Below are 23,328 nucleotides of genomic sequence, written 5' to 3' on the forward strand. Positions count from 1 at the left end.
AGGATTCATAATAACCTGAGTTTGAATGATGCTTCAGGCTCTTACTAGCTATGTGAATCTGGACAAATCACTTAACTGTATTTAGCATCAGTTTCCTCATTTGTAAAATGAAGTTAATAATATTGCACTAACTTCACATGGGTGTTATGATGATCAAATGAGAGAACATGAAGTGTTTTACAGGGTGGGCTAAAAGTCACAGAGGAGTTTCAATATTTAATAACTCCTTAATTTTTGTTTTTAATTTATAATAATATAAATTTATAATTTATATTATAGTATTATATTAATAATATAATTATAATACCATATCATATACAGTATGTATAGGAAATTAATTTACATTACATGTGAAAATCAAATCTCATAAATGGTGAAAAATAAAAATAAAAATTTCCAAAAGATTATTAAAACATCATGACTTTTGTTCTCCCCTCCAAACTTAAAGTACTGTATGAAACGTTACTATTATTGTAGCAGACAACAAATCAAATGCCAATGAATGTAAGTATTAAATAAATACACTTTGGGAGACTTACCCTGAGACCTTTGGCTTACCTCCATTCAGAGCTGAACAATAATATTTCACCAAACCAAACCACAATCAAGACCCAACAACAAAGAAAAAGGAAAAGAAAAAAGCTTCTAACAAATCAAAATAGATGTCACAAAGTACAAGCACTAAGACTATACACACAGAAAAGTACTTTATTCATAGGAGACCCTTTCAAAATCTTATAAGCCACCTTACTTTTTTTTTTAATGGGGCAATGAGGGTTAAGTGACTTGCCCAGGGTCACACAGCTAGTGTCAAGTGTCTGAGGCTACATTTGAACTCAGGTCCTCCTGAATCCAGGGCTGGTGCTTTATTCACTGCACCACCTAGCTGCCCCCTAAGCCACCCCACTCCTGCTTTACACATTCCTAACAGACTTCATTAGCTGGTTCCTACATCTGAAACAGAATTATAAGCAGCAACTGAAGGGGAGTGAGGGGGAGAAAGCTTCAAAGTTTCATGGATATATTTGAGAGAACATTGGGGTCTTTAACAATACAGCAAAATGAGGAAAAGGGCCTGACTGGGAGTGTAAGGAGCAGCTGAAGAGTTAAGTTTGTAATACAAAAGGAAATGTGAGAGTAGTTAGCATAAAGGTGATAACAGAAGCCAGTAAAAAAGGATGAAGAGGGATAATTCAGGTTATGCAAGTGGACAAGATTTACAAGGGGGAAAAAACCTAAAGAGTGGCAGAGCCTTGGAAGAAAGGAAAGGAACCAGTGAAGGAAAGCAAGGAATGGTCAGAGAAGAGAAATAATTAAGAAGGAACAGCATTTTCAAAGTCAAAGAAGAAGAGAATATCAATAATGGATTATGTTTCCCAAATAACTAAATTTCACATCTCTATTTGGTCTTTAATTCAAGAATCTAAAACATACTTTAATCATAACTATGGTAATTCAAAAAACATACAATTTATAAACTGGGGAGGGAAAAAAATCAAAGCATGTCTATAGAATACAGCCTACAAGTACTCTAAAATGATTTTGTTAAAGATGATTAGCATAAATTCCTTGTCATTATTTGTAAACATTACCTAGCCACAGCTAACCTCCCTAGAATGGAATGCTAATTATTCCACTACAAAAGCACGTTCTTTTATTCTGGGTTCAACATTTAAGGTAAAGCACCGTACAATGGAAAAGAGGTGGATTTGGAGTCAAGACATAGATTAAAATCCTGGCTCTGCCATTTATTACCTTGTGAGACCTTAGACAAGTCACTTAATATCTTTGGGTCTCAGTTTCAGAGAAAAAATTGCATCTTAACTTCTCATTGAAATCTAATAAATCTTAAAATTTCCTTTGGTAATGAATGTAGACAAAAACCAAAAGTATTATTAGTAGTATAAGCAAGTTGTAAGAATCAAATGAGATGTTTTTAAAGTGCTTATTAGCATAATACTAGGCACACAGTAGGAGTTTAATAGGTGCTTATTTCATTCCCTTCCTCTTCCCTTCATTTAGTGGATTAACCAGAAAGGTTAAGAGAACTAAAGGAAAAGAGAATGAGGAGAAAAAAGATTTTAGCTTTCAGTTCTATAGCTCTCCCTACTAACAACAATAGCTCACATTTATACATTGTACTTTAAGGTTTGCAAAGCACTTTACATAAACTATCTCACTTAAGCCTCTCAACAAGCCCTTAACTTAGGGAATAAAAGCATTATTGTCTCCATTTTACAGATGTGGAAATAGATTCAGAAAGATTAAATAGAGAGTCTGTGGTCACAGGACTTTTTAAAAAATTATATTTGATCCCCCCCCTCCACTCGTTACATGTAAAAATAATTCTTAACTTTTTTTGGAGTTCTAAATTCGATCCTTCCCTTTCTCCCCTCACTCTTCCCTGAGAGGGTAAGCAATCTGATGTAGGTTATGCATGTGTAATCATGTCAAACATTTCCATATTAGTCATTTTGTGCAAGAAGACTCCAGTGAAAGAAAGAAAAATAGTATGCTTCAGTGTGTATTCAGTTCTTTTTCTGGAGGGGAATAGCATTTTTCATCATGAGTCCTTTGGAATCGTCTTGGGTCAATGTATTACTAAGAAAACAGTCATTCACAGTTATTCATAGAACAATATTGCTGTTACAATGTACAACATTATGGTTCTGCTCACTTCACTTTGTATCAGTTCATGCTAACTCTTTCCTGTTTTTTTCTGAAATCAACCTTGTCATTTCTTATAGAACAATAATATTCCATTATAATGATATAGCACAACTTGTTCAGCCATTCCCCAATTGATGGGTATCCCCTCCATTTCCAATTCCTAGCTACCACAAAAAGAACTGCTATAAATGTTTTTATACTATAAATAGGTGCTTTTTTCTTTAAAAAAATCTCTATGGGATTCAGACCTGTCAGAGAGAAGAAGGGAGGGAAACATTCAATGACAGATTGAGAGGTGTAACTTCTTTCATTCAATAAGCATTTATTATGGGCTTACTATGTGTCAGGCAGTTGGTCCATGAGTTGAAAGTCCTGAAGATAATGCTACAAAGAGAAGAGCAGGGAGGACAGTGAGTGTGACCGAGAAGCAGACATCAAACATGTAACATAATATTTTAGAGCTTATAAAGCTTACATACTATAGAGGTTTGTGAATGAGACCATTTTGGGGGCATGGAAAATGCAGGAATTTGTTTTGCCCATTATGAGTATTTGTTACAAAGGTTGTGTTTGGTTTTTTAATGAAAGGAGGTAGGACGAAAAGAAAATAATTTTTTGTAATTAAAAAAATAAATTTAAAAAATTTCCCCTCAAAATCCAAATCACCACAGTTGATCTTGACAATAGCACCATGAGGTAGGCTGCACAGGTATCATTGCCCATATTTTACAGATGAGGAAAGAGGTGAAGTGATTAGCCATAGTCACATAGCTTATAAATGGAAAGAGAATTTGAATCTGGACCTTTTCTGACTCTAAATCCAGCATTCTGTCCACTCTACCACACTGCCTCCCAAATTCTGGAACTGTTCCATAGCTTAATCCAATTGTTGCTGGGTTGCTTTTCAGTCCTATCTGATTCTTTGTGGCCTCATTTGGGTTTTGGGGGGCAAAGATACTAGAGTGGTCTGCCATTTCCTTCTCCAGCTCATTTTACAGATGAAGTGACTTGCCCAGGGTCAAACAGCTAGCAAATGTCTGAGGCCAGATTTGAACTCATGAAGATGAGTTTTCCTGAATCAGGCCCAGCACTCCATCTGCTAAGACACTGCTTAATCCAATTAACTACAGACATTTTTCATTCAAATTTACTAGACAGAGTGTAAATGGTTTTCAACTGGGAAGAAGAGTAATCTAAATCTAAATGCCATTTTGGTTTAAAATTACACAGAACAGAATGTTTGCAGAAAGAATTAAGAATTAAAAGCATGTACCCTGGGGCAGCTAGGTGGTGCAGTGGATAGAGCACCGGCCCTGGAGTCAGGAGTACCTGAGTTCAAATCCAGCCTCAGACACTTAACACTCACTAGCTGTGTGACCCTGGGCAAGTCACTTAAGCCCAATTGCCTCACTTAAAAAAAAAAAAAAAAGCATGTACCTCAGTGGTCTAAAATAAGACAGAGGAGCACAAGATAAAGTTCAGAAAGGAGAGGTAGAAAGCAGCAGAGCCCCCATGCTCTAGATGGCCACAGTGAAACAGACCAAGCCATTTTCACTGAGTTGAGAAATTATGCAGACTCGTGGTATTATTAAAAAGTAAATGCGGGGCAGCTAGGTAGCACAGTGGATAGAGCACAACCCTGGAGTCAGGAGGACCTGAGTTCAAATATGGCCTTAGACACTTGACACTTACTAGCTGTGTGACCCTGGGCAAGTCACTTAGCCCCAATTGCCTCTCTCCAAAAAAAAAAAAAAAAAAAAAAAAAACAAAAGTAAATGCCAGGGCAGCTAGGTGACACAGTGGATAAAGCACTGGCCCTGGATTCAGGAAGACCTGAGTTCAAATCTGACCTCTAACACTTACTAGCTGTGTGACCCTGGGGCAAGTCACTTAACCCCATTGCCCACCAAAAAACCCCCACAAAAAACAAAACAAAACAAAACAACAACAAAAAAAAGTAAATGCCACCTAGCAAGTCCAAGAAGTTTAATAATCTTTAAAGACCTTTTTATATATTAATCTCCATAATTCTGATATAGGAAACAAACCTAACTTTACTTTCCAGGTGCTGTTCATAATTTCCTTATGAATATAAATACAACTCATTTCTTAAAAACCCCTGCTTAGGGGCAGCTAGGTGGCACAGTGGATAGAGCATGGGCCCTGGAGTCAGGAGTACCTGGGTTCAAATCCGGTCTTAGACACTTAACACTTACTAGCTATGTGACCCTGGGCAAGTCACTTAACCCCAATTGCCTCACTAAAAAACAAAAAACAAACAAAAAACCCTGCTTGGGGTGGCTAGGTGGCACAGTGGATAAAGCACCGGCCCTGAATTCAGGAGTACCTGAGTTCAAGTCCGGCCTCAGACACTTGACACTTACTAGCTGTGTGACCCTGGGCAAGTCACTTAACCCCCATTGCCCCGAAAAAAAACAAAAAAACAAACAAAAAAAACCCCCTGCTTAACTCAAACCATCCCCTCAAGCTATCTCCCTATATCTCGCCTCTCTTTTACAATTAAATTCCTACAAGTTGTCTGTTCTCATTGCCTCCACTCCTCTCATGTCTCAAACCTTTGCAATTTGACTTGCTTCATCATCCAACTGAAATTACTCTCTCCACAGTTATCAATGATTTCTTAATTGTCACATCTGCCTTTTCTCACTCCTCTTCTTTCTTGACCTCTCTGTTGATCATGCTCTCCTCCAGGATACTTCCTCTTCTCTGAGTTCTTCTGTCATGCTCTCTGTGTTTTCCTATCTGCCTGATTGCTCATTCTCAGTCTCCCTTTGGTGGATCTTCATCTATAGTAATATTATTAATTATTTTTAATAATAGCTAGCATTTACATTGCACTATGAGTTGTGCAAAGTGCTTTGCATATATTATCTCAGATCTAAAGCTCTGTCCTGGGGCCTCTTCTCTTCTGTCTTGAAGGTTTCATCAGCTCCCATGGGCTTAATTATCTTCTCTAAGCAGATTACCTCCAGACCTAGATATCTAGCCAGTCTCTCCAAGCTGCAGGTCCACATAACCAATGACCTATTAGACAAAATAGATGTCCTAGAGAGATTTCAAATTCAATATGGCGAAACCAGAGCTCATAGTCTTACTCCCAAATTCACCCATCTAATTCCAGTTGCCCAAGTTCCCTCCACATCTCATCATTTCACTATCTTATCACTATAGTAAAAGGACAAGGACAGGCAGTTTTCAAAGCAATGCAAGCTATCAACAATAATAACAATAGTTAACATGTAGCATTTACTATGTGCCAGGAGCTGTGCTAAGTGCTTTACAATCATTATCTCTTTTGATCCTCCTGAAAAGTTGGTGCTATTATTACAGACTGAGATTCCATTTTACACATGAGGAAACTGAGACAGAGAAGTAACTTGCCCAGGGTCATACAGCTACTAAGTGGCTAAAACCAAATTTGTACTCAGGTCTTCCTGTCTCCAAGTCCAGAGTTCTATGCGTCATACCACCTAGCTACCATAGAAAAATGCTCCAAATTATTAATACACAGAAAAGTTAAATTAAAGCAATGCTGGGAATCTACCTTAGATCCATCAGACTGACAAAATGACAAAAAAGAAAAACGGTAAGTGATGCAAAGGGTTTTCAGGAAACAAGCACATATATGCACTCTTGGTGAGGCTATGAATTGGCAATTCTGGAAAACAATTTGGAACCATGGACAAAAATGCACCAAACCATGCATACCTACCCTTCAACTCAACAGAAAACTATAGCTTCTCCTTTTGAAGTGGGAAAGATCTGGAAACTAAGAGGGTGTCCATCATTTCAGTAAGAACTGAACAAATTATGTTTAATTTGTACATATGAATGTAAAAGAATTATTACACCTCTATAAATAATGATGGAATGGATGGTTTCAGAGAAACCTAGAAAGACTTATATTAAGTGATACAGAGTATGGTAAGCAGAAAGAGAAAAATTTATTCAAAAAGGCAAAATCTTTGAAAGACTTAAGAACTCTGATAAATATAGTGACTAACCCCTATTCCATACTATCCTTCTCCTGACAGAAAGATGAGAGAATAAAGAAGCAAAATAAGACAGACATTTTTGGATATGGTTAATGTGAAGATGTGTTTTGCTTGACTATGCATTTGCATTACAAGGGTTTTGGTTCTTTCTTTTAATGAAGGAAAAAAATGGGAGAGAAAGGATAGGGATAGGCTCCTCCCTCTCCAGAAATGAGGCCACAAGGAACAATGCCAGGCACACAGTAGGCTCTTAATACTTGCTGCTTTGATTTGGCAGGCAAGAAGGACAGCTTTGAAAGTTACATACTGAATTTATAATAGGCTTAAAAAGACAATCAAGTGCTACCTAACAGATTTATAGTTTCATGCACAATCTTCTTCTGTCACTCCATGTATATGGAAATGCTCATTTTATTTGGTGTTTAAAGCAACTAAGATTGCATTCCAACCATAAGTTTAAGTTCAGAATAAAAATACTAGAACTATATAAAAATGGCCCATTACAACTGCATCCTGGCCAACTTCAGCTGAGCCTTTGCCACTAGACAATACTTTTATTCATCTCTTGTAGATTTCCTAAGATACACAGGTCTCCATAGCTTTAGAAAAAAGAAAAAATAAACTCTTTTCGGACTACAGCCCCTTTTTCTAAAGTTTAATTTTCCTTAACCTTTTCAAGGGAATATTTCTATTACAAGTATTTTAGAAACAAGTTCCACATCTCTGTACCTCCTAGTTACTATCAGAAATAAAAATGTTCTTTTCAAAGGCCTTTATGGCCAAATCCAATTATTCATTTATCTTTTCTCAGTACTCATTCTTCTTGGCTTCTCTGTTCCATTTGATAATGTTAATCAGTCCTATTTTTCAATATTTTCTTTTAGTTTTCCCTAATACAACCTGCTTTTCCAGATGCCTCTTTAATCTCCAGTGTAGTGTCTCTCATTTCCAGGATTCATTCTCTTCTTGCTTCCCAGCTATGAGTGTTCTCCAAAGTGTAGACCTTGAACTTCTTCCTTTCCCTCTTTATAGTCACTCCCTTGAAAAGCTCATTCAATCTTTTCTATGATGAGGACTTTCAAATCTTGATTACTAGACACCTATTATCCAAAATCTAGTCTCTACCTACAAATAACAATGATGAACTTCTACTGCCTACACTTTGATAAAACTAGGTCACCCTCTTTATTCCCCTAGATGTATCAGTTTGATTCCTATCCAACAGACATTTATAGCAAGCATTTATGATGTGCAGCACAGCATACTGGTTGCTAGGAGAGAGGAAAAGTTGAGATAAAGACATGAGTCTCATACTTCATGGAGTTTACAGTCTAGATGAGAGATAAGACAAAAACATGGATAAACAACACGAAATATCATATAAAACAAGTATGTCTGGAACTGTTTAAAACAAAGTACTTTTTGAAGTACAAAGGGAAGATAATTATGTAAGTGTAATCATGGAAGGTTCCATGTAATAAATGTTATTTGAGTTAGGCTTTAAAGAATAGATAGGAATTAAGTAAACCAGATCTATTAGAACTTCAGGCGAAAGTGTGGAAAAAGAACATTGAACAAAGATCACTTCCTTTAAGAATAGCCAAAAGGGGGGCAGAGCTAGGAGGTGCAGTGGATAAAGCACCTGCCCAGTATTCAGGAGTGAATTCAAATGCAGCCTCAGACACTTGACACAGACTAGCTGTGTGACCCCGGGCAAGTCACTTAACCCCAATTGTCTTACCAAAAAAAAAAGAGGGGGGAGAGGGGAAGAAAAGGAAAAAAATCCAAAAGGAAAACTTCCAGATATAGTCTTAGTCAAAACCCAGAGCTCCTACACCAAAGAAAAATACAGTAAACATCCAGAAAGAAAGAGTTCACATACCAAGGAATCACAGATTGTCAGGACCATATTAAGACCTGGCACTTTTTATTAAAAAGGAGTTCTTTAAGTACAGTATTTCAAAAGGCAAAAGATACAGGATTAGGACCAAAAATAAGTTACACTGAAAAGCTGAATATAATTCTACTGGAGGGCGGGGGATGGGAGGTGGGAATGTCTCTTAATGGAACATAGAACTTTGAATTAATTCTAATGAAAAGCCCACAGCTGAGTGGCAACTATGAAATGCAAATATAAGAGTCAAAAGAAACCTAGAAAGGTAAATCTATTTGAGCAAGGAAAGGTCTCTATTAGCTGTGCAAGTATTCAAAGAGGGGGGAAATAAACATGTAATCTTCAGAATCCTAATGTCTTCAAAGGGTATTAAGAGAATTATGTAAGAAAAACAGGACTTGGGGTGGATTGGTTCTGTTCTGAGGGTTATAGGAGAAGAAAGAGAAGGCAGGATAAAATGAATTGTAGATTAGAACAGAAAGAAAAAAGTACAGAAGGAAGTAGAGAAGTTCTGAAAGTAATGCGTGGAATATACTACCTTTTTTAAACAAAAGCAAGCACATGAAATGTAAATTCAATTTCGTAAGCAATCCTATTTTTATGTTCTTCTATCTCTATATAAGGAAAAGCTCTTTGGAGGATAATTAAGTTTAGGATTTTTTTTCTTAATGTAAAAATGTTCAGGCAAAGGGAACAGTAGGAGCAAAAGGATAAGTACAAGGGAAACAAAAAGCTGTTTGGTTGGAACAAAGAGTACTTTTCCAGATGATAGTATTTTCCCCCAATATATGTAAAGATAGTTTAACATTCATTTTTATAAGATTTTGGTTTCTGAATTTTCCTCCCTCCCTCTCTCCCCTCCCCAAAAGAGCAAGCAATCTGGGATAGATTACACACCCACAATCATGTTAAATGTATTTCCACATTAGTCATGTTGTGAAAAAAGAATCCGAACAAAAGGGAAAACCACGAGAAAGAAAAAACAAAAAGAAAGTGAAAATAGTATATTTTGATCTGCATTCAGATTTCCTAGTTCTTTCTCTGTATACGAATAGCATTTTCCATCATGAGTCTTTTGGAATTGTCTTGCATTATTGCATTGCTGAGAAGAGAGCTAAATCTGTCACAGTTGATCATCACAGAATGTTGCTGTTACTGTGTACAATGCTTTCCCTTTCACTTCATTCAGCATCAGCTCATATAAGTCTTTCCAGGTTTTTCTGAAATCTGCCTGCTCATCATTTCTTGGAGCACAATAGTATTCTATTACATTCATATACCACAACTTGTTCAGTCATTCCCCCAATTGATGGGCATCCCCTTCATTTCCAATTCTTTGCCACCACAAAAAAAAGCTATTATAACTATTTTTGTATATGTGGGTCCTTTTCCCTTTTTTATGTATCTTTGGGATATAGACTTAGCAGTGGTATTGCTTGATCAAAGGGTATGCACAGTCTTACTGCCCTTTGGGTATAGTTCCAAAATACTCTCCAAAATGGTTAGATCGGTTCACAACTCCACCAACAATGCATCAGTGAAAAGAACAAAATAAGAAAAAATTGGAAAGGAGAAGTGGCACCAGATATTCAAGGGCCTTGAACGCCAGGGTCAGAAATTTGAATCTTACTTGCCAGGCAATAAGGAGCAATTGCAGATCACTTTAGAGAGGGATGACATGTCTAGATCAAAACACAAGGAAAATTAATCCAGTAAGGCTGTTATGCTAGGAGCTGGGGATGCCAGATGAAAAGGGAAAAGTCCTTGCCCTGAAGGAACTTGCATTCTAAAGAGGGAGACAACATGTATATAAACAATACAGGATAATTTAGGGGAGGAATACATTACTATCTAGGTATATTAGAAAAGTTTCCTGTAGAAAGAATTCCTGATCACTGAGCTGAAGGAAGTAGTGAATCCATTCCAGGCAGAGGCCAGCCAGTGCAAAGGCCAAAAAAAAAAAAAAAAAAAAAAAAACCCAGGAGGAGCAATGTCACATATGAAGAAAAGTAAAGAAGCAGCTAGGTGGCACACTGGGTAAAGCACCAGCCCTGGATTCAGGAGGACCTGAGTTCAAATCTGGCCTCAAACACTTGACACTTCCCAGCTGTGTGACCCTGGGCAAGTCACTTAACCCTCATTGCCCCCACAAAAAAGAAAGAAAGAAAGAAAGAAAGAAAGAAAGAAAGAAAGAAAGAAAGAAAGAAAGAAAGAAAGAAAGAAAGAAAGAAAGAAAGAAAGAAAGAAAGAAAGAAAGAAAGAAAGAAAGAAGGAAAGAAAGAAAGAAAGAAAGAAAAATAAGAAGGCCAATTTGGCTGAACCACAGAATGCATAAAGCGAAGTAACATGTAATAAAGGTAGGTTGAGGCCAGGTAGTAAAGAGCTTTAAAGACTAAACAGAGGAGCCTCTAGAGCAAAGTTCTTAACCTTCTTTGTGTCACAGCCCTCTCTGGAAGCCTATGAACCCCTTCTCTGAATGTTTTTAAGTGCATAAAATCAAATACCTATGATTACAAAAGAAATCAATTATACTAAAATACAGATATTACTCCCAAATGAAAACTCTCAAGAACATCACAGCCAAAACCCAGAGCTTCCAGGTCAAAGAAAAAAACACCTCAAGGAAGAATTCAAGTACCAAGGAGTCACAGTCAGGATCACACATGAACTAGCAATCACCACTTAAAAGGAATTGAGAGATTAGAATACAATATTGCAGAAGGCAAAAGATAGGGGCCTACAGCCAAGATGAACTTACCTAGCAAAACTGAGTATAATCCTACAGGGGGAAAAAGATCTTTAATGAAATAGAGAACTTCCGAGCATTCCTACTGAAGAGACCAGAGCTGCATAGACATTTTCTTGTTTAAACAAAGGAATTAAGAGATACATAAAAATATGCAAACATAATGAACTAATAAACAACAATAAACTATTTACATTCAAATGCGAAGGATGATACATGTATCCACTTTTAACCCAATCATCAACTGGGGACATAGAGAAAGTCTAATTATATGAGATCTGGGAGTGTTTTTATTTTATCTTAATGATCTTAAAACAAAAATGGAAAGAAAAGGGAAGAATATTTTAGGAATGAAGGGAAAGGAAGGTTAGGAAAAATTATCCCACATAAGCAGGATGGGCAAGTAAACATCTATACAAATAAGGAAGAAGGGGTATGGGGAAATGGCTGACACTTGAACCTCAGTCTCATTTGAAATGGTCAAAGAAGGAAGAATACACACACACAAAAAAAACTCACTAAAGGGGAAATAGGGGGAAAGAGATGGGAAAAGAGGTAATTAGAGAGAAGGCAGATTATGGAATAGATTAGTCCTAAGTAAAAGAAACTCTTAACTAAGGTCATTCAAAAATATTTACAGGCGGGCAGCTAGGTAGCACAGTGGATAGAGCACTGGCCCTGGATTCAGGAGGACCTGAGTTCAAATCAGACCTCAGACACTTGACCCTGTGTGTGACCCTGGGCAAGTCACTTAATCCCCATTGCCTTACCAAAAATATATATATATATTTACAGCCATTTTTTTGAGGTGGCAAAGGACTGGAATCTGAGGGGTATCCACAAACAGGGGAATGGATGAACAACTTATGGAATATGTGATGGAATGCTATTGCGCTATAAGAAACGATTAGGGGTTGGGGAGGGAAGGGGAAGGTGTCCAGACACCCCTGCTAAGACTTGTATGAACTGATGCAGACTGAAGTGAGCAGAACCAGAAAAACAATTTATATAAAGACAACAATATGATAAAAACAAACAACTTCAAAAGAATCAGGGACTCTGATTCACTGAAGTGACCAACAATTCCAGAGGACTAATGATAAAACATGCTACTCACCCCCTGATAAAAGTGAACAACTCAGGAGTGCAGAATGAGACTTTCTGATGTAGAGAATGTAAAATTTTATTTCGTTTGACTATACATGTTTGCAACAGGAGTTTGGACTTTTTGAGTTTTTTTGTTTTTTTTTCATTCTCAACTAGAAAGAGAGGAATAGGATGAGAGAAAGAGAAGGTAGACTTTTCCTGACTGAAAAAATAAAATATATCTTTTAAAAAAAGATATAAACAGGTCAAAGGATATAAGCAGGCAGGTTTGAAATGAAGAAATCAAAACAATTTATAGTCATATGGTAAAATTCTCTAAATCATCATAGTCTAGAGAAATGCAAATTAAAACAACCTTAAGATATCATTTTACCCTTATCAGATGTACTAAAATGATTGAAAGGGAAAGCAACCAATGTTGGAGGGGATATGGAGAAATTGGGACACTAATTCATCGTTGGTGGAACTGTGAACTGAGTCAACCATTCTGGAGAGCAATCTGAAATGATACCCAAAGAGCTATTAAACTGCCTATACCCTTTGCCTCAGCAACACCACTACTAGGTCTATTTCCAAATTTGATTGGGGAAAAAGTAAAAGAACCCATGTGTTCAAAAATGTTTATAACTGCTTTCTTTGTGGTGCCAAAGAACTTGAAATTGCAGGGATGTCTATCAATTAGGGAATGGCTGAACAAGTTGTGTTCTATAATTGTAATGGAATATTGCTGTGCAGTAAGAAAGAATGAGCTTGTTGATTTTAGAAAAATATGGATAAACTTGCACAAAATAACAAAGAGCAAAATGAGTGTTGTGTACAGTAAGAGCAATATTGTTTTAAGAACAACTTTTGAGCAACAAAGTCATTTTGACTATTATAAAAACCCAAATTAACTACAAAGGACATATGAAGGAAGCAACTATCTGAAAAAGAACTGATAATAGGAGTATAGAATAATTGGCATATACATATACATACATAGTTGTAACTAATGGTAGTCGTGGGGAAGGAAGGAAAAAAATTCAAATGATAACTTTATTATATATTTACAAGAAATAGCAAGTTGTACATAACAGAACTGTAGTTTCATGTGCAGTCATCTTTTTTATTATACTATGTCATGGAAAATGCTTGTTTTAGTTCATAAATTAAAAATGTTATATATATGTGTGTGTCTCAAAATCTGGTTTTTTTAAGTTTACAGATTCCAGCTTAAGAACCTAGAGTTCACTGAGTAGGGGAGGAAATGGTCAAATTGGCACTTTAGGAAGATGTAGAGGACAGACTGGTGAAAAGAGAGACCTGAGTCAGGAAGACCAATTAGGAGACTATCACAACAGTCCAGGCAAAAAGTAAATTGTGCTGGTACCTATATGAGTGGGTGGAGACTGAATTCTCTGAAATCTGTTAGCCCCAAATCTAAGGAATCTGTCTAGATATGAAAGGTGATGGTGCAGTAAGAAGAAAAACAATAAGATCTCAAATATGGGAAATGGGATGAATAGTCATTTGTCACACCCAAAAAGAGGGCAGTCAAAGGAAGACACAGATTTAGGAGGAAAGAAGATAAACCTCTGTTTTAGTCAGGTTGAGTCTGAGGTGTCAGAGAGGAGATGTCTTTTTTTTGGGGGGGGGGGTGAGGCAATGGGAGTTAAGTGACTTGCCCAGGGTCACACAGCTAGTAAGTGTTAAGTGTCTGAGGCCAGATTTGAACTCAGGTCCTCCTGACTCCAGGGCCAGTGCTCTATCCACTGTGCCACCTAGCTGCCCCATGGAGGAGATGTCTTGAGAGTTATGTCTGGAGCTCAGATCAGGACGGGAGTTTTGGAAGTCATTCCCACAGAGGGGGCAGTTAAACTCTGCCTCTAGAGGCAGAAGATCTGTGTTTCAAAGTAAGCTCTGCCACTTCCTCCCTATGCCCTTGGTCAGCTTACTTCCCTGGATGTTTTTCCTTATCTATACATGGAGGGAGCCAAACTAGGTAACCTAAGAGGTCTCTTCCAGCTAAGATCCTATGGCTGTTATGTGCTGTGTGCTGGAAGTTTAAGAGAAGAGGAACAGGCTTAGGAGAGGGGAAGAAGATAGTCAAGGAGAACAAAAGGGCTGATGATCAGCAGCAAAGGCCTAGTTGAGGTTATGCATAATCAATCTGTAGTTGGTAAAATCAGCTCAATTTCTTGACTTTGTCCAGCAACACTCTGCAGCCCAGAAGTAAGGAGTAGAAAAATCATATAGGAGTATTTAACCAGGAATGAGGTTTACCTGGAATACTGAAAAAATCTAGGGGTGAAGTACAAGGGACTCTAGTGTAGCGATCAGTGAAATATTAAAATGGCAGACCATAAGGTCAAGGCTGAGAAGAAAAGGTAAAATGGGGCAAACAAGTCTAATATAATAAGGTAGGTCAAAGATCCTGACATAGTAAAGAGGGCAAAGAGTAGTAGGTTTAGCATAAGAGACTGAAAGATAAAAGCTGTGGTTGGAGAATGAAATTTCAACCCTTAGAAATCTTTGTAAAGAGTTTTATATTTGTATATTTGTAAAGAGTTTTATATTTCTTGCCTTCTCAATGAGTGGGGGAGGAGGGATGGAGAGAGAATTTGGAACTGAAATTTAAAATACAACTTTAAAAAAAGAATGGTGGACATAGAAATTACAAGAAGTCTGTCATAATAGTAACAGACTACAGCTGAAGTAGAGTTGAGAAAGTCACTGGAATCAGCCTTAAGTGTCAGGTTGTTTAGAGGTGTCTTCAATATGAACTGTGAAATCCCTGACAACGATACCAAGGGATAGGATAGGTATTAAAGTCACTGAGAAAAGTCGGGAAAGTCATCTGGAAACTGCATCAACAATGTGGATGGGGAGAAGGTAACGAAGACAAATTGTATGAACCTGAAAAGAGAAGTCATGGAAGGATGTATGGCGCCACAACAATCAGGAAGCAGCAATGGATGAAGGAAGAAGGGAGAAAGATCTGAAATATACCAACTCTACCTCCTATCTTTATGAATCCAAGCAATAGGAAAAACAGTCTCTAGTAGAATGTGTTAGTAGTTATCTCCTCGGGAAAGAGTTAAGTTTTCATCACTTCTAAGTAATTTAATAAGCATTTATTAAGCACCTACTATGTTTCTGGCACTGAAGAACTGGGGATACAAAGAAAGTCAAAAGACAGTCCCTGTTCCCAAAAAGTCTAATGAGGGAGACAACTTGCAAACAATTAGGTACAAACAAGTTATCTACAGGATAAACTGGAGATCATCGACAGAGAGAAGGCACTAGAATTAATGAGGATCACATCTTTCATGGCTCCCTAACCTCTACCAAAGCTTTTCAGAACCCAGCCCTTGAAATCTGTAGGGGTTAAAATGTTCTAAATCTTTTTATATGTAAAATGGTTTTTGTCCTATTCCTTCCAAAATAAAGCCTTTTTTCTATTCACTCAAACATTCCATGTTCATTTTTTTCTTCAAGCCTTTGCTCCCCTTGGAATAATTTTTACACCCTTGCCTTTCTCATTGCTGTCAATTCTAATGATTACAACCCAAGTTTTACCTCACACATGAAGCTTTCCTTTATTTACTTTTCCCTGAACTTGGCCAGCACTCTGTTTATCACTTAAAATTTAGAGCACAATTCTGTACTGTCATATTGTTTAGTGAGTATCACTTGTCTTGGTTCCCCAATTAATGATCTTTTTGAGGTTCAGGACCATAGCTTATATTTCTTCTCTAACCCCCAGGTTAGGACTGGACATATTCCTGCACTCAAATGTCAACAGATTACTTCAAAGTCAGTAATATTTTACTCTAATTCTTCCATCATTCTCACTTTTAAAAGGATAGACTACTCAAATAAGATAATACTCCCCTAAGAAAAGCAACCTAAGTAATCCTTCCACATTACACCTGATCTAAAGGAGAGGAGGACAGGCCCAATATACACTCCTTCCCTCTGAGAAAGAAATTTAAATATCTGTCTGTTCCCCATCACCAAGAAAAAAAATCTAAAAAATATAGGTCAATGTGTCCATTCCCATCCAAGGCCCAACACTCACACCTAATATACACTGAATACAAAGTAGTCATTTAATATTTACTGAATGCCTCTAGAATTCCCTTTCTACAGTCCTTCAACACTCCAGGACTCAGCATTCCTAAGCATGGTATCCTAAACAGAAGATCCTGGAAAAAAAAAGGGGGGGAGTAATCAAGAGAGAAGAAGAGGTTAAGAAAAGAATCACTGATTTAAAGCTGGAAAGGACCTTGGAGAACATATGGTCCAACTCCTTCAATATAACTTAACTAATACCTACTATCTGTAAAGCACAATACTATGTGCTAGGGATACAAAGAGAGAAACAAATGAGGCCCTGACCTCAAAGAGAGAATAAGACTATATGAGTGGTCCAAGGTCACACAGTATTCTAACTCGGTCCTCTTAACACTGCAAATATTATCACCCTAAACAGGGAGACTAGAGGGGGTAGGGGGGATGGTGGGGAGGAAAAAAAAAAAAAGGAAGGGGGATATTCAGGAAGGAAAGTCAAAGAAGGGAGGGAGGGAAGAAAAACACACAGGGGAGAAGGAAAAAAAGAAAGGAAAGAAAAAGGGGGAGGTGAGCAAAGAGATGAAGGGGAGGAAGAGGAAAAGGAAAGAGGGTAAGAAGGAAGAGAATGGGGAAGAGGGAAAAGGAGGAAGGAGAAAAAGGGGAAAGGAAAGGGAGAAAGGGAAGGGAAGGAGGAGAGGGGAAAGGGAAAAGGGAGAGGGAGAAGGGGGAAGGAGAAGGGAAAGGGGAAATGGAAGAAGGAAAGAAATAGAAGAGGAGAGGGGGGAGGGAAAGGGGGAGAGAGGAGAGAGGGGGGAAGGAGGGAAAGAGGAAAAACGAGGGGGGATAAGGAGAGGGAAGAGGGATGGAGAAAGGGGGAGGGGAAAGGGAGGGAAGTAGAAAAGAGGTCTGAACGTGACAGGGGAAAGTGGGTCCTGACGGAGGAGATGCCGGCCTGGGGGGGCTGTGGGAAGGGTTGGGGGGCATCCTGGTGGTGGGGGGGTGTTCACGTGCACTCCGTGCGGCGTGGACACCTCGGTGAGGGCCGTGAGGAACAGGCCTCTTCCTCCTCCCTCCGTCTCTTTCCCCTCCCCGCCGTCCTTCTCCCGCCATCCTGGGGCTCCCTCACTCGCCCCTCATCACTGGCCCCGGCTCCAGCCTCAGCCCGGGCCGCGTTACCTGCATGGAGTCGGCGCTGACGATCTCGCCGCCGAGCCGCTGGCCCAGCTGCAGCGCTAGCTTGGACTTGCCCGTGCCCGTGGCCCCGAGAATCACCACGAGGGGCAGAGACCCCCGCAGGCCCCGGGCCCTGGGCCCGGCCCGTGCCGCGTTAGCAGCCGCCATGACCGCCGCCACCATCCACACCGGAACCACCGCCGCGGCCGCGTAGGGGAAAGTGCCCGCCGCAAACATCGCGAGAGCACGCCTAGAGAGAGCGCGCGCGCGGGACTGCATCTCGCCCCGCCTGCTGTAAGCCATCCCCATGGTAACCTCGGCGCGGGAGGAGGGAGAGGGCGGAGCCTGGGGAGTCCGGGCCCGGGGCGGGGCCAGAGCGACCCAGATTGTGGAAGGCAGGTGGAGAAAGAAAAAGAAAGGGAGGAGTAGGACAGCAGAAGGGTACGAGGAAAGAGAGGGCCCATAGAATCCCAGAAGGTCAGAGCTGGAAGGGACGCTGCAGATGCTTGAGTGGGGAAGAGAAGGAAACAAGTATTTATTTGAGTGCCTACTGTGTGCCAGGCACTGCGCTAAGCACTTTACAAATCATTAGCTCATTTGATTCCCATAACGACCCTGGGAGGTAGGTGCTCTTTAAAGTATCCCCATTTCAGAGATGAGGAAAATGAGGCAAACAAAGGTGAAGTGACTTGCCCAAGATCACACAGCTAGGAAATGTCTGAGGCTGGATTTAAATTAGTTCTTCTTGACTCCAGGCTCATCGCTCCTACCCACGGCTCTTTTTATTCTTCTCTGGTTTGTCAGATGAGGAGTGAAAGGCAGGGATTTCCTAATGACGCCCAGCTAATAAGGAACACATCCACCAAGGTCTACCCAGGTCTTCTGACATCCATCCCGGAACTTTCTCTCATGTAGATCTGCTGCCTCTGAAAAATTAAGAGATATTGCCATAGGTCAATAAGGTGTGAGTCCACTGACCTTAGACAAGTCTATCTTTGGCCAGCACTTTCCTCATCTGTCATGTGGGGATGCTGACCCAGGCCCCACTAACTATACAGCATTGTAGTAAATCGTTGTATTAAATGAGATTATTTGTAAACAGCTTAGCGCAGTGCCTGGGCACATAGTAGGTGGTTAATAAATGTTTGTTTCCCTCCTACACCCCCCCCCCAAGGATCACTAAGCACTGCACTAGAGACAAGAGGACATTATCATTATCACTTAATTTCTGCTGAGGAAACAGAACTTCTTCAGGACCAGAACTGTCCAACAGAATGTAGGTCTTCACAGCAGATATTGTAGCATTCACAGGATACAGATTTACATCCGGTAAAACCCCTCAAAGGCCTAACCTCCTTGCTTTCTAGATGAGGAAACTGAGGCTGAGAGCCTTTGTCACACAGGAAGTAAGGGGCAGAGCTGGCGTCTTCAATCTGCCTTCTGAAGTAGACCCCTACCCACCCCCACCTTCCCAACCCCACAACTGCCCACTCTACTGTGCTGACTCACACAAGACACCAGAGAAAAGGACACTCACCAATAACAGTATCAGATCATTTCACAATGATGGCTCCTTCCTAAGGAGGAAGGAGGTGGCCCATCCAGTGCCACAAAAATAAGGTGTTCTGCCAGTATTGCCCCAGGAGATCATTTCTGGTTGTTTAGGGTTTGGCTGGATTAGGCTAAAAAGGAATTAATGGGCCCCAGAGACTGGTTAGCCCTGCTCACCTTTGGTGTAACCAAAAGGAAATGTAGGATCCTGGAGCTAGAAGGGACCACCTGATCCAATATCCTTATTTTACACATAAGGAAACTGAGATCCAGGAGGAGAAAGGATTTGCCCTAGGTCAAACAACCAATTAGTGGCAGAGACCAGTGAATTTCTCATTGACCTATGAAAAAATACTTCATTACATAGAATCCTGACCTAAGGTAACAGTGGGCTTTGTCTTGGCATAGCAGGTATTTATCTCTTTCATAGGTGTCCATGGCCAACCTGCTAGTTATATGACTCTTCAAATTTAAGTAGGCTGATCCTTGGACAATTGATACCATTGGTTGTCTCAACTGGCCTATGAAGCCTTTCCTGTTTAGTCCAAATTGCCAGAGCTCGTACCCCACTGGGCATAGCCTGCCCAAATCCAGAGTCACTTTTTTGTTTTGTTTTGTTTTTTGTTTGTTTTTCTTTTTTTAGTGGGGCAATGAGGGTTAAGTGACTTGCCCAGGGTCACACAGCTAGTAAGTATCAAGTGTCTGAGGCCAGATTTGAACTCAGGTCCTCCTGAATCCAGGGCCGGTGCTTTATCCACTGCGCCACCTAGCTGCCCCCCAGAGTCACTTTTAATACTATATTTTGGCATCAGTAAATGTTGGTGAACCCAATTCAGGCTAAAAATTCTACCTTCTTTAGGAAGCATTTCCCAGTCCTCATTGAAAAAGGCCAAGGTTGGGCAGCTAGGTGGCACAGTGGATAAAGCACTGGCCTTGGATTCAGGAGGACCTGAGTTCAAACCCGGCCTCAGACACTTGACACTTACTAGTGACCCTGGGCAAGTCACTTAACCCTCATTGCCCCCCCCCCAAAAGAAAGAAAGAAAGAAAGAAAGAAAAGGAAAGAAAAGAAAAAGGCCAAGGTCTCCCTCTGCATTCGGGGCCATCTCCAGTATACATGCTGATGTATGTCTTGCCACTGGACCCAGATGGCTCTGGAGGAGAGAATGAGGCTGGTGACTTTGCACAGCCCTTCCTCACTTAAATCCAATTCACTGCAAATCATGACATCACCTCCCAATGTCATGGTCCTCTTGGAGAACCAAGGACAAACAACAACTTTCCAATCCCCATCAATACTAGTGCCTTCTCTCTGTTGGTTAAATTTAATTTGTCCTGTCTCTATCTTTTGTGTATGTAGTTGTTTGCCAAAAATTTCCACATCTCCATTAGACTATGAGTTTTTTGAAAGTAGGGACTATCTTTTTATCTTTATTTGTATCCCTACTTAACATAGTGCCTGGAACATAGTGGATGTTTATTAAAGTCTGCTTGACCTTCTGGGGCAGCTAAGTGGTACACTGGATAGAGCACTGGGCCTGGAGTCAAGAAAGAGCTGAGTTCAAATCCAACCTCAGATACTTCCTAGCTGTGTGACCCTGGACAGGTCACTTAACCCCTATTTGCCTCAGTTCCTTATCTGTAAAATGGGGATACACTGAAGAAGGAAATGGAAAATCACCCCAATATATTTGTTTTTTTCTTTTCTTTTTTTCTTTTGTAAGGCAGTTGGGGTTAAGTGACTTGCCTGGGGTCACACAGCTACCCAGAATATTTGCCAAGAAAACCTTGTGGACATGTCCATGGGATCACATAGAGTTGGACACAACTGAACAACCAAACAACAGCTGACTGACTGACAGACAGACTACCCTGGACTAAACAAGAGTCCTCAGGGGCAGAGACGTGGACTTTCTCTTTTCTCCTTTATTCTTGACATTCTCTATGTATGTATTTCCTACAATAGAGGGAAATTCCAAGCTACCCACACCTTATCCTATGGTGCTGCCCATATCCTCCCACAGGTCATTCATAGAAGAGCTTGGAAACCTTTCTCAAGTCCAGGGATTCTTAGCTCTTTTTGTATTGAACCTTTAGCAACCTATCTGGCAAAGCTTCTGGAATGTTTCTCAGAATAATGCTCTTAGCTACATAAAATGAATTACACGGAATCAGGAAGGAAACTAACTTAGTGAAATACAGTTATCAAAATACTTGTTTTTAAAAAACTACATCCCATAGTTTAAGAAAAACCTAGGAAATCATCTATGAACTGATGCAAAGTGAAGTAACCAGAACCAGGAGAACAGTGTACACACGAACAGCAATATTATACAATGATCAATTGTGGGAAACTTAGCTACTTTGATCAAGACAATGATCCAAGACAATTCCAAAGGACCCATGATGAAAAATGCTATCTACCTCCAGAAAGAGAAAGGATGAACTCTGGGTACAGATTGAAGTGTATTTTTTTCACTTTCTTTTTTTTTTTTGGTTTGGGGGTTTTTTTGCATATATGTTGTTGGGTTTTGGTTTTTTTGCAACATGGCTAATATGGAAATATGTTTTGCATGACTTAACATGTATAATCAATATCGTATCACTTGCTTTTTCAAAGGGTAAAGGAGGGGCAGGAGGGAGAGAATTTGGAAGTCAATTTTAAAAAAAATGTTAACTATATCAAATTGCTTACAGTCTCAAGGACAGGAAAGGGGAGGAATGAGAATTTCAAATTCATTTTTTTTAAATGAATGTTAAAAATCACTTTTACATGCAATTGAGAGAAACAAAACATTTTTAAATGAATGTTAAAATTTTTGATGTAATGAGTAAATATTTAATGAAATAAAATTTTATTTAAAATAAATAAATTTTAAGAGAACTCAGATGATTTTTAAAAACCCACATACACACTCATTCCAGGTTCTGGGTTACACTACATTTTGTGGGAACCTTTGCAGCACTTGGACTATCAGTGTGTTACCCCTTGCTTTCAGGTGAGTTGCTCACCTTCTTATCTGATCTGCTAATGGTTCAGTCCTGCTATAGGTAAATGTTACCTCCTTTAGCCCTTTTGGTGAGTTAGCACAAGGTGTAATTGAGATGGAAGGAGGTACAAGATAAGTTCGTACTTACCATACTTATACAGATACTGCCACTGACTCAATTTCATTACATGAATGGCCCACTTTTTGGGAGGAGTGGGGGTGGGGCAATGAGAGTTAAGTGTCTTGCCCAGGGTCACACAGCTAGTAAGTGTCAAGTATCTGAGGTCAGATTTGAACTCAGGTCCTCCTGAATCCAAGGCCAGGGCTTTATCCACTATGCCACCTAGCTGCCCCCAAAAGAGATTATGTTTTAAAAAGTTGGCCAGGAGGGGGCAGCTAGGTGGCGTAGTGGATAAAGCACCGGCCCTGGATTCAGGAGTATCTGAGTTCAAATCCGGCCTCAGACACTTGACACTTACTAGCTGTGTGACCCTGGGCAAGTCACTTAACCCCCACTGCCCTGCAAAATAAAGAAATAAAAAAAAAAAAGTTGGCCAGGGGAGCAAGGGCTTTGGAAGGTTCTTTCACGCTGGACAGGCTTCATGTGTAATCCCAAAGGACAGTGTCTTTTGCCTAATGACCAGCGGACCCATCACCAGTAAGTTGGTTATTTGATGATGAATGATTTTGCCATAGCAAAGAAAAATATAAAATGGTCCATGTTCCTATGCAGCTTACTCCTGCGATATCAATTGTATTGTCACAGAAAGAGTGCAGAAAGGCCTAAGAATCCAGCTGCCCTTAGACCAACCATGAGCAGTAATTTAACTCTTGGTATTCTGAGTGTGAGAGCCTTTTCCAATGACCAATGAATCTATGTATTCATGGAAGAAATAAATTGTATCACTATTGATCATTTTGCCAAAAATGAAAGCAAAAGATATAAATAAGTTGCAGCCAAATTAAATGACAGTTCAAAGGTTCTCCTTAGAGAAGCAATTAAAGTAGTTGGCAGAGTTAGTTTTATTAGGCATCCAAAAGCAATAAAAACATAAATCCCACAATCACCATAAATTGTAAGGAAATCCTATGGAGAACTCAATAAGACTGTCCAAATTAAACAAACAT

The 23,328-nt window shown here is 39.5% G+C and overlaps 1 protein-coding gene across 4 annotated transcripts in view; it reads right to left on the reverse strand.

Moving 5' to 3' along the window:
- The window catches only part of TRIT1 (tRNA isopentenyltransferase 1), a 90,221-nt gene extending 72,369 nt beyond the window's left edge, over positions 1–17,852 (reverse strand). For 2 of the 4 annotated variants that reach the window (XM_043995335.1, XM_043995334.1), the window contains exons 1-2: positions 17,663–17,802; positions 3,008–3,054 (exon numbers count right to left, since the gene is read on the reverse strand). Coding sequence is in view for 1 of the 4 variants with exons in the window: in XM_043995333.1 (XP_043851268.1) it covers positions 17,663–17,842 (180 nt within the window). In the remaining 3 variants the exon portion in view is untranslated. Of the gene's footprint in view, positions 1–3,007; positions 3,055–17,662 lie in introns of all 4 variants that reach the window. The other 2 variants (XR_006355662.1, XM_043995333.1) reach the window with 1 other exon arrangement.
- Positions 17,853–23,328: the final 5,476 nt, after the last annotated feature.

The sequence above is a fragment of the Dromiciops gliroides genome, chromosome 3 (genome assembly GCF_019393635.1).
Source record: "Dromiciops gliroides isolate mDroGli1 chromosome 3, mDroGli1.pri, whole genome shotgun sequence".
Taxonomy (NCBI): domain Eukaryota; kingdom Metazoa; phylum Chordata; class Mammalia; order Microbiotheria; family Microbiotheriidae; genus Dromiciops; species Dromiciops gliroides.